The sequence below is a fragment of the Ochlerotatus camptorhynchus genome, unplaced genomic scaffold (genome assembly GCF_037179485.1).
Source record: "Ochlerotatus camptorhynchus isolate MF236.1 unplaced genomic scaffold, CSIRO-AGI_Acam_v1.1 ptg000216l, whole genome shotgun sequence".
NCBI classification, from domain to species: Eukaryota; Metazoa; Arthropoda; class Insecta; order Diptera; family Culicidae; genus Ochlerotatus; species Ochlerotatus camptorhynchus.
In genome coordinates, this window is record NW_027040706.1 from 85674 (window position 1) to 103878 (window position 18205).

Sequence of the window (18205 nt, forward strand, 5' to 3'; positions counted from 1 at the left end):
ATCGAACTGAGACTATCCGAGAAGATGAAGTAATGGTCTGCGGGCATGTTGGAAATCATCCCCAATGCGAAGTTGATTGCTGCCAGCTCAGCAACATAAACGGAACAAGGTTCCTGAAGTTTGCGGAAGGCGCTGGAGCTTTCATTGAAGACACCGAAGCCAGTGGATCCATTAAGACGTGACCCGTCTGTAAAATATCTTTTCACGTAATTGACGTGTTGGTACTTTTCAGTAAAATACGCGGGATAATAATAGGTCGAAGTTGATCGGGAATCCCATGAGTTGCTTGTTTCATGGTCAGATCATATTCAATTGAGGAACTGCGATTGGTGAAGTGAGCACGGTCTGGAGTGTAACAAGGAAGACACATATCTGACGATATGTAGTGGTGGTAGATTCTCATAAATCGAGATTGTGTGTTCAGCCCAAGAATTTCTTCAAAATTTTCAAATACAAGTGTGTTTGTCACTCCGCATTTGATTAGTATTCTGAGAGAGAGCTCCCAGAAACGGTTCTGGAGGGGTGTTACTCCTGCCAGAACCTCGAGACTCATGTTATGCGTTGAGTGCATACAGCCAAGAGCAATACGCAACCAATGATATTGAATTCGTTCCATTTTTATTAGGTGACATTTTCTTGCCGAGAGAAAGCAGAAAGAGCCGTACTCTAGAACAGAGAGAATAGTTGTTTTATAAAGCGTTATGAGGTATCCCGGATGAGCAAATTGAACGGAGACAGTTGATCCTCTGTTGACATGTTCAAGGTTGCAAAGACTCATTTCAGCTAAAATAATGTTTTTCGGAATAATAAAACCAAAAGATGGTATGATGGCATGTTTTACTTGTAACTTACAAGAAGAGGTTACAAAGTATGCGTTGGAAACATAAAACCTGTAAATTTTGCTTTCTATGAGTCACAATCAGCGATTTGCTGATCGCTGAGTGAGTGAGTGAGTGAGTGAGTGAGTTTGTGAAAAATCGCTGATTGTGACTCTCATGAAGTGAAATAGACAGGTTTAATATGTCAAACACATTCTTTGCAACCTCTTCTTGTATCCTACCAATTCAAAATTTGATCATGGCATCTAATTATTTCATAATTTAGAAAAACATTGTTTTAGCTGAAATGAGTCTTTGCAACCTTGGACATGTTTGCTTCAAATACGTAATATGGATATTCCAAGTGCACTTTGAATCAAACCAGACCCCAAGGTACTTGAAAGACAATGATTGAGTAATGTTTCTGCCCAAAAGATTAAGATGCATTTGGGCTGGGTACCGCTTTAGAGTAAAGACTACCAGTTCAGTTTTCTGTTTTCTACTTCAAAAGGACAAGTTATCTAAGGAACTTTGCAATGGTCCTTGCAAGTCCACGGCATGTGGACCTCTTACGGAAACCACACCGTTGTCTGCAAGTTGTCTTAGCGTGCATTGTTCTGCCAAACAGTTGTCGATATCTTTGACAAAAGTTATAAAGAAGAGGGCTGAGACATGAGCCTTGGGGCAGGCCCATGTAGCTAATTCTGCAAGTTGTCAGTTGTCCAAGGGAAAAGTTCATTTGCTTTTCTGACAACAAATTGTACAAGAAATTATTTAAAATTCCGGAAAGTCCACATCTGTGCAGATTGTCTGACAGAATTTCAATGGAAACTGAATCAAAAGCCCCCTTAATGTCCAAGAATACTGAAGCCAATTGCTCCTTGTGCGCAAAGGCCAGTTGAATATCTGTGGAAAGCAGCGCTAGACAATCGTTTGTTCCTTTGCTCTTGCGGAACCCAAACTGTGTATTTGATAGCAAGTTATTTGTTTTGAACCACTGATCGAGTCTCCGAAGGATCATTTTCTCCAAAAATTTCCTAATGCACGAAAGCATCGCAATCGGACGGTATGAGTTATGGTCAGACGCTGGTTTGCCAGGTTTTCGAATAGCTATTACTTTGACCTGTCTCCATTCAGGTCCATTTCTAGTAAGGAATTCAATAAGTCTAGCAAGCGTCTTTTAGTGATATCTGGGAGATTTTTCAGAAGATTGAATCTAATCATATCGTTTCCCGGTGAGGAGTTGTTCGATGAAAGAAGAGCCATAGAGAATTCCAGCATGGTGAATGGTCTATCCAGCGAGCTGCTGCTCGGAGACGCTTATTGAAGAATGTGTTGTGCTGGAGCTGAGTCCCCGGACAGACCTTTTTAGCGAAATCGAATATCCATCGGTTGGAGTATTCTTCCCTCTCATTAGAAGATGAGCGGTTACGCATGTTCCGAGCCACCCTCCACAAGGTGTTCTTTGAGGTTTCTCGTGAGAGTCCCTCGACGAAATTGCGCCAATAACCACGTTTCTTTTCTTTGACTAATTGTTTCAGCTTTGTCTCAAGCTTTGAATATTCCTCGAAGTATGTGGAGGTTTTGTGTCTACGAAAAGCTTTGAAAGCAAGAAAGTTTCAGAACTTGTACTTCAAACAATATGTATCAACTTCTCTGAAGCTTGCATCAAAAAGTTTCTCAAAGAGGAACAAACTGTGGTTTCCTCAGTTTTTTTTTTGACATTGAAGAGAGCATCCGAACAGCCATCCTTAGTTTCAAAGAGGAAAGTCGAAGCAATGCGGAGAAGAGCGCACGAGGAGAACCAAAACTACCCAACGGTTGAGTTCTTTAAACATACTTTTGAGTTGATGCCTCTCCCTTGCTCTATTGTTGTTGTCAAAAACAAACAGATAAAAACAACCCAAAATTGAGTTCTATTCACCCAACTCGACAGTTCCTTGCACCAAGTTAAAATTGAGTAAGTAGTGAAAACCTAATTTTGAGTAGTTTGAACTTGACGGTTAGTGAAAACAACTTAAGTAAGTCATCCTGTTTACATGCGAGTGAATGACAACAACTCTAAATTGAGTTGGCACTAGAACTCTAAATTGAGTTGGCGCACGGAGCTGCCAACCTGGGTGAAAAGAACTCAAAATTAGGTACTTTTTTTCTGTCCGGGCATGGTAGTGAAAACCGAGGTGAAAACTGAGTGAAATTGGAATTTTACTTTTCTCTTTTTTTCTGCTCTGAGTTGGATCCATCCCTGTCGTGAGTTACAATATACATCGCCTTTGAATATACATCGTATCTTTCGTAAAGCTGTTCATATAAATACCACGAAGACACTTTAGGGGAGATTATCAAATTCATGCTCCATACATTTTCGCCTCCCTGGCGTCGATAGCATTAGTACTCAGTACGGAAAACAAGATCGACGGAAAACAAACCATGGAAAAAACTGGCCGCTTCTCCGGAGCACTCGGTATAAGTCCGAATGTGGCTAATCCTGGGAATTCGATATACCGTTGAACTTTTTATCGACTTGACATGTGATTTGATGTGTCTTCAAATTAAAAACAGAATAACTACTATGCAACACGGCTCCAGGTGTGGCCAATATGGCCTTAGGTACTCAATACGAACATAATTGATTTTTTTATTCGATTCTCATGTGAGTTGATGTGTCGCATATGGGTTTTGGTTCAGGACAGATTCTGGTTACTTCCCGGGGTATCCGGAATGCCTAGTGGCGTGAACATATTCAAATGTAGCAACCAGTGGTTTTTTTTAATCATTTTAGCGAGATTTTCAGCTCATTGGCTAGTTCATCTCGTTAGCAACCAACTAGTATAGAATTGGTGACATTTCATTGAAATTTTCAATCGCAAAAATATTCAATAGAATAATTCTACGCTAACTGACGAGTAGTTCAAACTTCACCATATACGGATTTCATGAAACTTTGCATAAGTGTTCGTCATAAGCAATCAACGAAATTCTTTAAATTTGTCGAACCTCTTAACGGAACCCCTCTATTATTATGGCTTAATTTGATCACTTAATTAATGGATTTTGATTGAATATCGCCTAAAAACTCTGTTTAAACAAATTTGTACTTCACATTCATTGTGTAAGGGATTCATCATTTCTGTTCGTCAGTTGGCTTTTTTGAGCACACTAAATTCAGCGATAGCTTTATCAAAATTCTGATAGTATTTACTAAATAGCAACGCTTTCTCGTGTTGGACAAATCTTCGACCTTATTTTGCCTGTTGGTTTTCGCAAAAACACTTTCCAGCTAGTTAATTTGGTTTTCAGGATGAAAACGATGTACAGAAACACTTGTTGTTTGTCCTGCAGTCTATGCAATAAGAGAGCGAGACCCTGCTCGCATCGTTTATTTACGTGCTTGCTTTTACGCATACGATTATAAGTTACGTATAATGTAACTATTCGAACGTTACAATAATAGCTTCTCTGCTAAGAGGGGCATACACTACACTTATATAAGATTTAGTTTTAGTTTTTAGTGTTAAGATGTCAATTGTTATACTGACATGCAGGTTTAGAAAACCAGTTTAAAATACTCAATTGCAAACGCAGCAACAATGTAAAAACACTTCCATATATATCATAACAATTAAGGCTGGTAAGTTACTGCAGTAGCTGGAGCACCAGCTCCATGGGGGGACGGTCTGTTACGGTCTTCTTCAAGCAAGGAATCAAGTTATACAAAAAACTGTCAACCTTGTTTAAATAATCAAGTCTTGTCATTGTGGTGAAGTTTTCCTTGTTTTGAAGCTTTAAATCTAATGAATTAAAATACCTGATTTTTAAAGTTGTTGCTGTTGCTGTTGAAAGTTCGGTAAAAATCACCGAAATCGGTAATCATTTCTAAGTGTGTGCCTCACATCTGGACTTCTATCATCGAGGTTCTTAGTGTGGAGGTGAAATCACGCACTGGAAATGTTCGGTTCATTACACACTGTTTACAGTGTGTGTCACCAATAACAAATAGCAAACAAATTCAAGAACGACCTGACCGTCATCACTCGTACTAGCTCCCTATTCATCGTTGGGGGCGACCTGAATGCCCACCATCAAGGTGGAACTACCAGCGGAACCGGAACGGATGTCTCCTATTCGATCACGCAAAACATGGACAGTACACTGTGTAGTTTTCGGACGATCCAACTTTCATCTCTCCGGTGGGAAATATCTTCACTCTGGACTGTTTCCTGGCGAACATCGGACTGTCTAAGCCGGAGGCGCACGAAAATCTCTGCTCCGGCCACCAACCGGTGATGGTTGAAGTCGGTGTCAACGTGGTTTCTGCTAGAAGCTGTCTGCAAAAAGATTACCACCATTTCGACTGGTTGCAGTTCGGACGAATAGTAGAAACATCGATGAAAATCCACCGATGATATCGACCGGTTGTTCGAAGGGCTCCACCAGGCTGACGAGGTATGTGTTCGACAAGTGCCTGTGAGGGGTAAGTTTGTTGTTATTGATTCCCACACCCAATTACTGATTCGGTTGAGAAATGATCGTATACGCCAATTTCAGAGGACTGGAGATCTGGACAAAAAACGTGGACTTCCAGAATAGACTCACTGCGAAATGATAGTTTCGGACGTGTTGTCCAGAACCTGAATGGCCGTTCCAAACCATTCTGCAGAGCATTTATTTATTTAACAGCTCCCACCAAACATGGTTCATGGTGGGTTTATTTATTTATATGACATCAACAGGCGTTATTTGCCCCAATGATGTAACATTTTAAACTAAACATGAAAAGTACTAAAACAAAACATCAATAAGTACATAGATAGTCATCAAAAAGGAATATTACTAAACAAACTAAACTGATGTAGAAAAAACGAACTAAGCCTCCGGCGAAGCAGCTGGCGAGTCAGGTCAAAATCAAACAGTGCGGAGACCCTATTGAAGAGTCTATGTAAACCATCTATGTAAGATATCCGTGAAGTCTTTGGCACTCCTGAAGATAAACCCTAGAATTCTGGAAGCTTTGTCGACGGCGTGCGAGATGTGCTGCATGAAAGAGAGTTCTGTATCCAGAATCATGCCTAGGTCCTTAATTTGGCTGACGCGCTCAATGTCAGTGCCTAACAAAACATACTTGAACATAATAGTCTCTTTCTTGTGCGAAAAAAAGATAACCGAGCATTTGGACGGGTTAACCTCCATACGATTCAGAAAACACCAATCAGCAAAAGCATTCAGCTGACGTTGAAGGAAGCAACAGTCTTCAATTGAGTGAATTCGGAGGTAGAGTTTAAGGTCATCTGCGTAAGATAATCGTGGTCCTCAATTACCAGATTCACGTCGTTGAAATAAATCAGGAAAATCAGCGGTCCCAGGTGACTACCCTGAGGTATGCCGGATGTGGCAACGAACGTACGGGACTGGTGATCACCAATGACAACAGTAAGATAGCGATCGGTGAGGTACGACTGAAACCATTGCAAAAGGCAGCTGTGGATACCAAGCCTGTCCAGTCGATTGATATGCGGTGATTCAATTTATCGAAGGCAGCAGATAAGTCAGTATAAATGACATCCGTCTGAGCACGATCCGACATACTGTTAGAGATGTAGGAAGTAAGGCACAGCAAGTTAGTGGCAGTGGAGCGACCAGCCATGAAACCATGCTGGTCGATACTAATATACGGCTTACAGTGAGCGAGTAACGGTTCCATAACAACGAGTTCGAACAATTTAGCAACAGCGCTAAGCGAAGTAATGCCACGGTAGTTGCCAACGTCCTGTTTGTTGCCTTTTTTTATGTACTGGAAACATGTGCGCTAGCTTCCAACAGGATGGGAAAACTCCGACGTCCCCAGACCGACAGAAGCATTGATTATATTATTGTTACCAATTATGATGCGGATATTCTCGACATTTTAATACATCTTCCGAGCTTTGTAAAGCTTCATTATGCTTTGCAAAGCTCAGAAGAAGTGGCACCGGTGGTGTAGTGGTAAGCGTGATTACCTCTCACCCCAGCACGCCTGGGTTCAATCCATTAAATGCCATTGGTCAAATTTTGTCGAGTAGACGTGATTTTATATGTCTAGATTGTCAATCCTACAGTAATTTTTGAATAAACAAGTTTTGCAGTGTGCATTCTTAAAATACCTATACCTATCGGTGTACGGTGTATCTATCAATATTGCGATAACATTGCTTCAGGCGTAGTGATTGAATGAGATCGATTTCTTTGAACGACTAAAGTTTAAGACTCTGATAGCTGATTGATGAAAATTGAGTATGGGCCAGTATAGGCTATTGAAAAAATGCTTTGATACAGTATGTTTTTGATTAACTTTTAGTATCACTCTAGCAAGACAACACATTATTGTGGTAAGACCACCTTCTACCATCTCTCCTCAAGAAAGGCACAATCGTCTAGGCTGGGCTATCTTCTACTTTATTTTCTTTATTGGCTTGTAGCCAATAAACAAATTGTGGTTGACGTTGACTGTTTTCCATACACGCAAAGTTCAAAAGTCGTGCGTGAAGTGGTGAAAGCGAAAAATATTGAAAAGCGCCATTCCTGTAGTGGTAGGGCACACTAATAATTCAATGCAAATGAAATAAGGGACCGTGCTTAAATTATGTAACATTATACCCTCCCCTATGGAAGCTGGTGTAAGAAAATATATGCTACAAGGGAGAGGTGGTTCTGAAAGGTATCACAAATATAGTACGTTATTTACATATGCCACCTAAAGAGGAAGTATTGATTGAACTTCATCACACAATATGCTTGACTGAGGGTTTGTGCTGTATGGAACAATCATAGTCAATACCGACATTCTTTTTCTTCGGCTTGTTACTAGACATCCTGAACGTCTGCCCTCAACTTGTTGTTCTTTGAGAAGACTATAGGATTTTTTAGCATCCGTAAATGCACAGGAAAATCACAAAATTGTTCAACCTCGATCGGATCGGGAATCAATAAATAAAAATGGATATTTTCTTCAAACCAATCTTCAGAGAGAAATATATATCTAGCATTCAGAATCATAAAGGCCTAACTGCGATGATCGATTCTCTTCATCGATTTTCTCTTTTGTTAATAACTCGGCTTTTACTACACTGTATTGGAAAAAAATCGGAAATTTGCTTAACTTAACTTTAGTAACGTGAAGAGAAAATCGATGAAGAAAATCGATCGCCGCAGTTAGGCCCTTATGATTCTTAACGAAAGATATGCTACAGTATTGAACTAACGTTTCACCTGTAGGTCCGTTTACTCAATACAATAAAAGTTTGGCCATTGCAAATTAGGTCGTGAACTTTCCTAGAAGTCAAAACTGGCATTAAATATGGCACAATGTAACAAAAGACTAGGGATTTCCGCTACACATCACTTCTGTGCTTGTTGTCCAGTCTAGTTTGCGGTTGCTTCTGTTGCCATCGGTTTCTATAACGCTAGAATGGCTCATTCAATTTGAGCTTTCTTAGGGAAATGCTTCCCCTATGCAAATTTCGTTCTAGAATGGGAAACAACCCGTACGTTTTCCACCAATAATTTATTACCGCAGCGGAAAAACAAACAGTCTTAATGCACTCCTGTAGACTGCTATTAGTTGTTATACTAATATCGTCAGGTCATTTGAGACATTCTTCCTAAATTACGTCCACTGAATCATAATTGTTCTCTAAGTTCAAAAAACTTGAATGTCCTCCTTTTCCAAAATATTTTCCTTTCTTTTTGCGATTGCTAATAAATGCTCTAGGTGGTGTGTTGTCGGTCTTTTTCTAGTGTGTTCATTCATTTCTTTTCATCATACGTAGGTACATAGGCCTAATTTACGCTTTTGGTCGTAATTAGCCTTTGTCACATAACGATTTATATAGCGTTACTGTTCCCCGTGTTTCACTCCTTGATGTGACCTTCATCCCGTCGATTTCATTGACTACTTTTTGGATATTCAATCAGCTTGAAGCAATAGTTTATAAAAATTTTAGGATGGGGTTATGGGGCTGAACTAATGAAACGGGCTAAATAAAAGAGAAAAAAAAACTCGATGAGTTTTCCACAAAGAGTGGATTATGCTTTTGTAAGGAGAGCCTATATTCCAAACAAGGGGTACACATTAGGGTGGGTCAACTTTGTACCCTCATCATTACTGCTCATTTGATTTTTATTGAGGTCTCGAACAATTTGAACGAATTTGGTTGCGATTTGAATTTGCTAGACAATTTTAAGATGATATGGAAAAATGTACCGTTAAGTGCCGCTCATTTCACTATTTTTTTTAAAGTGAACTGTGATATTTTAAAATTTATATTTTTCCATACTACATATTCAGTTCAATTTCAAATATCCACGATACACATTATTTTGGGATTGTTTAAAACTTCGTGAAATTATTAACTTACGTGCGTGAAATTATGGCACATTACGGTATAGGAAACGGAAATAAATATTAATTTGCACGTCAAAATGTCACCAATTGCTCAATATCTAAGGCGCATACCTGGGAAGTTAATGTTCTATGATTTTGGTCAATTTCAAAGTGTCCATTTAAGAAAAGTTAGAATGTTTGATAAGCTTTCAAATAATGAAAATTGACTAAAATTTGTATTTTTTTTTTTCAATGTGTATTTAGTATGAAAAGGCAAACCTCAATGTTGTTCCAATCATCATATTGATTAAAAGAGCCGTTTTCGTGGTATGACTGATGAAAATATCGAATACGCCATTTTGATAAAACAGGTGAAACAAACTTGGTTCATTGCTCCAGGTGAACAATTATGCGAAGTTTCATAGAATTCGGAGAGCGTAAAATAAAATCGATTCGCCAGTTGGCGTGGAACTGCTCATTTAATTTTGGTCCAGTTTTCCACGTATATGACAACTAGCGTTTGGGGTGCCCCGCTAAATGCTGAATAATAATAACTTTTTACACAGAAACCGAAGCGATTTGTGGTTTTCGATAAAGTTGTTCTACATAGTTTGTTCAATCTAACTCTCAGGTATGGACATCATTATTCAAAAGCTCGCATCGTAACGGTATTTTATAGCATTTGCACAGTTAATCCGAGGGGGCTATTTCCTACTACTGAAACTGCTGAACTAATTAAATATTGTATAAGATTAAATGTATTTTTTATTCTAAAATTACTATTTCAAGGTAAACTTGATAATATTAGGATGTCAGAAGGCAGCATCGAGCCAAAAGGGAAAATGTAATTCATTATGTAATTTTCAGCTATTTTCTACAAAGTGTAACAAAAAAGCCAGTTCTCTTCAGGATACCGAGTGCCTAGGACCGCATTGGTCACATCCACTCATGTTCTGGAAACCCCGAGGAAGAGATCAGTTTCTGACTAGGGCCAAAACACAACATGCATGCGACACAACATGCATGCGACACAACAAATAAAATAGTATTTCAAAAAATTGATCCTGATCGAAATAGAACATATCGAGTATCCTAAATTACCTTGAGCATATGTGGATCAACCCCCGAGAGAGTGGCCGGTTTAAAAAAATATCCAAACCCATAATGAGATACATAACATTATATTAAAAGTTTAAAACAAGCTCATAACTGGTTACATTAAGAACGCAGAACCACATTGGCCAACCCCTGGACATGTTCCGGATACCACCAGGGAAGTTCCTCAAAGTTTGATGAAGCAAGAAGAGTCAGATCTCACCATATAGGTGGATAAATTCAGGATTTCATGAGAAAATCACACAGCAAAACATAAACACGTCAACTGAGCAGCGCTGCCTATAGTCGCTATATTCATAGTCTGGCTGATAGAATCTCGGGAACCAATTGAGCTGTCAAATAGCAGAACCAATCGAGCAAATCACGACCAACAACAGAAAAGAGCACATCAGTAATTGCGAACAAAACTTCGTAACCCTTTTTCTCATGACTCAAAACTCGCCTACGCAAATTAATACCATCTTTGGGTTGGGGAAACTTTCCCCTATCCGATGATGCTAGTAATTTGCGTTCAATTAGTGAGGATAGAATAATCAACGTTTTGTTTATAAAAGTTGATAGTACCTTTTCAATTGTTGGTCTACAATATATTGAATTTGTTCCTCTTTTTGATGAATCGAAATTCTATCCGCCAGACTATGAATATAGCGACTATAGCGCTGCCTACTTCATAAATATTTTGATATAACATAGGGAGGTTCTAACATGAAATTAAAAAAAAAATACTGGTTATGTTAAAATATTGCGAGCAATACGAAATGGGTAGCATGCAGTACATCATTAGAAATTGAGGAAAAACCAACCGACACGTTTTTTGTCCATACCATGTGCATTGCTTGTCATACAATTTATATAACCCTCCTCTCCCATTAGAGTGTGAGGTATTTAATGGATCAACCCTTGTTTGCAATCTTTTGATCCTTTGCAATCAGATCCGTTTCGAAGATGATCATTGCTTTGTAATTTTACATTAATTTTTAGAATCTTAAGGACACAATTGGCGGTGTCATTCTAATTCGCGTTTTCAGGGGTAATAATCTCATCCCGAAAATTCAGTTTTCAAATATCTTCCTAATACCATGGTTCTAGCTTTCAATGTATCTACAAAAAAAATCACTCATCACACATTTAGTGCATGTCTGTCGTTCGGGCAACGAAATATAGTATCAATCAATAGTAAACAATTGGATGTTTCCGGCATGAAATGGAACATGAATAAAATGTCAAATAAAAAGCTATGGCAAACCCTTTGCATGCGTGAGTCCCTCACCTTCTAGGTAGTAATGGCAAATGGTTACCAAACAACCACAGTCGTTTTTCTCCAAACCATTTGTCCATACAGCCTGCCACTATGGTTTTGGCTTCGATCGATGGTTGATTTTTCAATTTATCTGATTTTCCAGCTGATGGTGAACAGTTTTGTGGAGGATTTAATCTTTTCACGTTTAACATGTAGATGCTTGCTATAGACCCACACTGTATTCCTAAATTTTACAACTGTTTAGTGAGGTGACACGGCGAAACACTTTCACTCATTGTATATGCAGCCTTTTCAAACTTAATTTTCTATTTCTGGTATCAATATATCCTTTTGATTTGCACATTCTATCGTGAATCGCACTAAATTAGGCCTTTCATCGTAAATTGTTACTGATTGAAAATCGATAATCGAGCACGTAAACACCATGGAACTTGAAACGCGTAACCGTAGTAGGACACTATCGAAGGGCTTAAATTGCACTATTCTTAGCTGGGCGATATTCACAAACTTCACTGAAGAGGTACACAGGATAAGATTTTACCGTGCGGATTTGAGATGATCATTAGCTAAAGCTATAACGTCAAGTTTTGCTGGTATATTCAAACTTGTGTGCTAATCGACGTTGTTGTAGCGAACGACTAAACATGTAAAATGTGGTGGGAAATGTATCGTTTGGTTGGACACCGCAACACGGTAACTCTAGTAACCAACAAACAAAACAAATGCTTTACCAGTCTAGCCCCAAGGAACTACACTGTACCTGCTCCGTGCTCCATCTAGATAATGCAGCCGAAGTCTAGATATCGAACGAAAGATTATTATTTTGCTAAAGGAAAGGCGGCAGGAATAGTTGTATTTCTTCTTACTTTATTTTGTTTCGATCAGTTACGGGTTGAAACCTAGAACCTTACGATTCAATCCTCTCCGCTTCACCTTTCTCATTCATCGTCTACGTTTTTTTTTTCTACCTAAATTTATTCGTTTTTCATGTAGGTTCATGCTGCATTGATAGTGTGAAGCACTTTGCAAGTTTTGGAAATAGAGATAACTCAGACAACTCACAGCAAATATAGATAAATAAGTTTGTAATATATATGGCCAATTCCATCTCAAGTGACCGACCCATCGCATTGACCCTTTCCGAATTGAATCAAAATTGATGGGACTACCTACTTATTTAAGGTCAGTACTCAAAAATCCAAAGTTTTTTGCCAATCGGACTACCCTCCTGGGGTGATGTATATATTATGTCACGCTCTACGAGGGGAGCAGGGGTGTAAGATTTAGTGAAAAGCAATGCATAAGGTATGGGAAAAACGAGACAGAAGGGGGTAAATTTTCGTCAATTTAGCGTGGCATAATTAAGGTGATTCCCTGTAGCGTCCTTTTTTGTGTTACACTTCGCAATTGCACATGTAAAACTATTAAGGTTTCTGTGAATGCACGTAACTGAAACTACTACTTGTTGTTTGCTGCGGAGAAGCAAGCAATGTCTGAAATTTGCAGATGTATAAACCTCATAGATCTTGAGTTGTGTGCTCTTGAAATTGCGAGGTGTATTGGAAAAATGGACTCTACAAGGAAATACCTTAATGATTGGCACCATTTGATGATTTTTAATATACACAATTTTTTACATATCTTTAGAACCAATAAAGATACAAGGGACATTGGGTACGCGTTTTGATGGATGTTCAACGGACAATTAATTATTTTTTTTCTACAGTGTTGCCAACTTTTCGATTTTATTTTAAATTTGATAACTTTAAATGCAACTATCTTAAAATGACCCAATTTATTTAAATTTTAATGGCACCAGTATTCAGCGGATTTTTAGCATAAGAATCACTTGAATATAAAAAAAGAATATGATTCGTTTAGGAGATATGGGGCCTTACATTAATTATGTCACGCTAAATTGAGGAAAAAATAACCCTCCCTCCCCCTTTCGTTATGTTTTAACGATACCTAATGCAATGCTTGTCGCAGAATCTTACACTCCCCTTCTCTCTTTAGAGCGATGCCTAATTACTTCTGGATGAGAAATTATACATTTTGAGCCGTCGGACGGTACCAGTACACACGGTTTTGAAAGTGTCCTTATTGGGCACTATCGAAATCGGGACCAGGTGACTGAAATGGCCAAATCGGAGAGAACCAGGTCAGGGTGCCATTCTAGATACCGTCATCTTTCATTTGAGGCCAATATATCAAGAATTGGTTCAAAAATTGATGTTTGCGAGCAAGTTGCAGTTTGGGTCTTTTTTGACCCGCTAATGCACAATGTGTAACTTTTTCCTAATGAAAATGGAAGGTTAAGTGTTCAATATTTTCCAGCAGATAACATTATCTTTTTTTTTTACTGCTTTGTCATCAGAATGCTATAGATTTCAAGATGCAACCAAAAGTTATGAAATCTTTTGAGGCGGTCTAAATTTAGTATCCTATCCAGCTTTTTACGCATGCCATAATTTTAACTGAAAGCATTTCAAATGGCATATAATTTTCATCAAATAAACAACCTTTATGTTCAGTAATAAGTATGACCGACATGATTGTAGTACCGATGTACTCATTTAACACAGAACATAAATGGAACTAGATCAGAAAGGGGCTCCACTTTTCATTGGAGAACGCTAGCGCACCTAGCGGTAAAAGGCATCTTCTGCCTTCAGTCAAGGTAGGCAGCATGCTGAGTGCGAATAGAAAAGCCGTGTGCTAATTGTGATACTGGATTAAAGGAGTACAACGGTACTACAATCATGTCTAAAATTGTTTGTTGGGTATGGTTCATTTCTATGAGATGACAAAACATGAGGATAGATATGGAAAACAGTTCTATTGTTGCGGTACGTTAGAAGCGTTAGAAGCCTATTGTTGTGTGGTCTCCATAGACAACAATAAGCTCCTAACGCTTCTAACGTAAGGATTCAAAATGTGGCTCAGTAATTGGCGGATCAAAGCAAAGTCAAAACTGGTCATGCGACACCTAGTTTTAGATCCGCAATTACAATTACAATTACATTTGACTCCCGTTTGACAGTTCACATTAGATCTCAGAATACAAGCATATTGAGTGAGTCCGCAGTACCCTGGTTTTCTTAGTAATTTTTTATAGTTTGCGTATCTGTCGTTATCGTCACCGGATTTTAACGATAATATCAACACACAATCCAGGTGATTGTAGTGGCCGAAGTTGTTTGTAATGATATATGGGGCTTTGTGGTCTAATGTCGTCCAGACTACTCTATAATATAGATTTTTTTTCGTAAAAGAGATCGTAGCTAATTACTGCTCATAAACTCGATCGAAACGGACTCAAAAGCATAGTCATTTTTTTTTAAATAGCTTTATGTCACTCGATGGCCTAATGTCGTCCGTTTTTGCTTACTGAGCAGAAGATCGTGGGATACAACTCTGGCTTCTTTCTATTATAGATTAATGTTTTTTTTTTGAAGATGAGATCACAGAAAATCGCTGCTCGATACTTGTTTGCTAGAAAAGCAAAGTAGTTTATCGGAACGCATCAACTAGATTACCACTACAAAAAACAATAGTTCATATTTTCCACAGGCCAACATCCAGACTCGTGTCAGTAGGTGAGATAACCACTCTCTGAATGTTTCAGCTGTTTTTGACATAACACGGACTAGTGCTTTTGGTTTAATATTTGTATAGGAGATTTGGTTGAAATTTTCATGTACAAAATTCTCATATACATTAAAAAGCAAATGTCTCAATGAAACTAACCGGATTCATAATGCTGTCTTGAGTAAAGTTGTTACTCATTGAAGTTGAAAATCTGAATCAAATCGAGATTAAGGAAACTTTTTTTATGATCGACATAGTGTCATTTTTCGAGTGTCATTTTTTCTTGTATTTCATCCAAAATCCCCATACAAAATTCAAACTAAAAGCGCCAGCTCATCCTACAACCAAATGAGCTAAAACTTTCAGAGAATGGTTTTCTCACCTAAAGGCGCAAATCTAGAGGTTGGCCCCTTGGAAAATTAGAACTTTTATTTTTATGGGCTAGTCTAATACTTATTATACGTACCGAGTTTTTGAAAATCATGAATATTGATATATTACTTACTTAAATTCAGATTCTTGCAAGATCAGGTCATATCCTTGGGATTACCCGTTCCGGGACCATGACCATGTCCGGATGGATTAAATGGGTTGAAAAAGGTTTTTGTCGTTGATCCTGATCGAAAGAAACCATTTGTGATCATTTAAAAACCCTTTCGGAACTTTGTCCGGGTATTGTATGGACTCGTCCCACTGTGCACTGATCTTCGTATTATTCGTAAATGACCTATGCGATAGTCTGTGCTCCAAAAAGATATTAGTGGTATTCACAAAGCGCATCGTAAACGTATACACCCTCGTAAATGCGTAAAGTGTTCCATTACACTTCAATATACCCTGGTATCCTAGTATTCTTACGACAGTGAATATGTTTACGATGCGCATTGTGAATACCCCTATTATATGCAATTTTAAAATTTTGCATACTGCTACTCTCGCCATAGGAAAGAGTCAGGTTGATCAAGGATTTAGAAGTCAGTCTTGACAACAAGTTGTGTTTCCATAAGCAGTTTCATTTTAGAGCATTTTATTTTATTTTTCCGATTCTAAATTGTAACTGAGGGGACCACGGAAAGCCAAATATGGTCAAGCTTATCTGCCATAAAAAATCGTATTGCACGATGATTATTTACACGCGAAAATCAGGAAAATTATCAAGCAAAATGGTCCTAGTGGTCTGTTCTGAGAAAAGATCATAACAGCTACACAAATGTAAATTTTTTGTTGAAATATTTTGTGAAACTTTGAAAAACGATGTATTACTTACTGTGTTGCTACTCAGTACATTACTTACTGTTGCAGCACAGAAAATCTGAGTTGGAGTTAATGAGCGTTTTTATAAGGTACGATTAGCTTTTTTCCATAGTAAGATAATCATGGGAGTGAGGTAGTTCGCGAGTATCCACGATCCATACAATTTTTCAAATCCAAGTCAATTTTTCAGGGCACACGACGAATGAGAACGGCCCAAATTTGAGGTTAGTTTACTAATAAATCACATCAAGTGCAGGAACTCAGCGATTAGTAAATTTACTCTCTGGAAAACTGATCGCGTGGTTTGTGGACATCTCTTAAGGACTAGGTTGACCTCGAGGTTGACAGTATCCACAAATGGCAGCTATCATGGCTGATTTTACAAGTTTTTCAAAGCAAAATAAGCCATGGCAACGGCCATAGGTGGATTTTTTTAACCTTGTCCTTAAGTGGCTAAATGTATTCGTCGTTCAAAACATCAAACAAAGTTGCCGTTCAACTTTTTGCAATTATGTTTTTATAATTCTAAATAGTTGATTTAATTTTCATCACCTCACGTTATGTGGTTACGTGTCTCATTTAATGATCAATTTCAAAAAATTTAAATATATTTTCCATTTTCTATACAGCTTCTTCATTGGATATACAAAGCAAACTAATAAAAACTTCACAAATATGATGAACGTTTGCAACGTGACGTTTGCTTTCAGTGCTTCTGTTGGCAACACTTTAGTTGCTCTCATTTTTTCTCTGCATGCACAATTATTTTTCTTTTAATGATAATTAATTATTGTTTGTTTTGCGGTTGCATACACCTCTTCTAAATATATATTTGATATATTCAATAGGATTGAAATCGTATTTTTCAAATTTCAAGTTTTTTTACCACCTTAGTCAACTTGAAATTAATGACCTTCAGCGTTGTACCAGTATATAGCATATATTCTTAAGAAACTTCATTTATGACTCAATTAGGCTCATAATGAAACTCACCCCATTTTACGCCGTTGACCACATACCGAAAACAATGCAGGCAATTTGCATAGTCTCTGTACCGCCGTTGCTTATGTGCTTGATGCTGATCAGTGCAAAAAATATATGTGAACTACTTTTGCAAAAATAAAACACAAATTTCTAACGTAATAATTTTCCACCACTTTATGTACGCAACGAACCACTGGAACTGACCACAGCAGGCATGTCCTTTGCTTTATTGGCCGTAGCCAAAGTAATAAGAAGCGTAAACAAAAATGTGCCGAGTGATTCACCATGAAGGGGTAGTTGCTTGCGTTATAAAAAATTTCTTCAAAGCATGAACATAATTTATTTTTCATGAAAATAACAGGTGTGAGAGATCTTTCCAAGCATTGAAAAATCTTAGTTGTTGCAAATTTATAAACTTATGCACTAATTTTATTAAACTATGCTGCAAAATGAAAATTATAAATCGCATTTTTTTTTTTTGCAAATTAGTGACATATTGCATAAGCAGATTTTGCCCCTTTTTGCCATGTTAAAATCTGGCAACTTCTGGTAAACTGGTGTAGATGGTTTATTGATTACATGCCAGCTGACTGAAGTAATACTCGTCTATATTTAAGAAACATAAAACGGTTATCAGTCAATAATCTATGGTTCAATGACAATCTATGAAAAGCCGGTTTTGGTGGTATCAAATTGATTTTTGTATTCCACGTATATCATCTAGAATTATGAGCTTAAATCCATTGAGAAAAAAAAAACTGGATCGATAGATAGATATATGTACTTACCAAATCACGGAAAATTCCTTACGATGGGAAACTC

At 37.9% G+C, this 18205-nt stretch overlaps 1 protein-coding gene across 3 annotated transcripts in view; it reads right to left on the minus strand.

The window, feature by feature from the left end:
* The window catches only part of LOC135703603 (cyclin-dependent kinase-like 4), a 30227-nt gene extending 12668 nt beyond the window's left edge, over positions 1-17559 (minus strand). For 2 of the 3 annotated variants that reach the window (XM_065224870.1, XM_065224869.1), the window contains exon 1: positions 17393-17559. In XM_065224870.1, the coding sequence (XP_065080942.1) occupies positions 17393-17397 (5 nt within the window). In that variant the 5' untranslated portion in view covers positions 17398-17559. Of the gene's footprint in view, positions 1-11563; positions 12257-17392 lie in introns of those variants that run through there. The other variant, XM_065224868.1, reaches the window with a different exon arrangement.
* Positions 17560-18205: the final 646 nt, after the last annotated feature.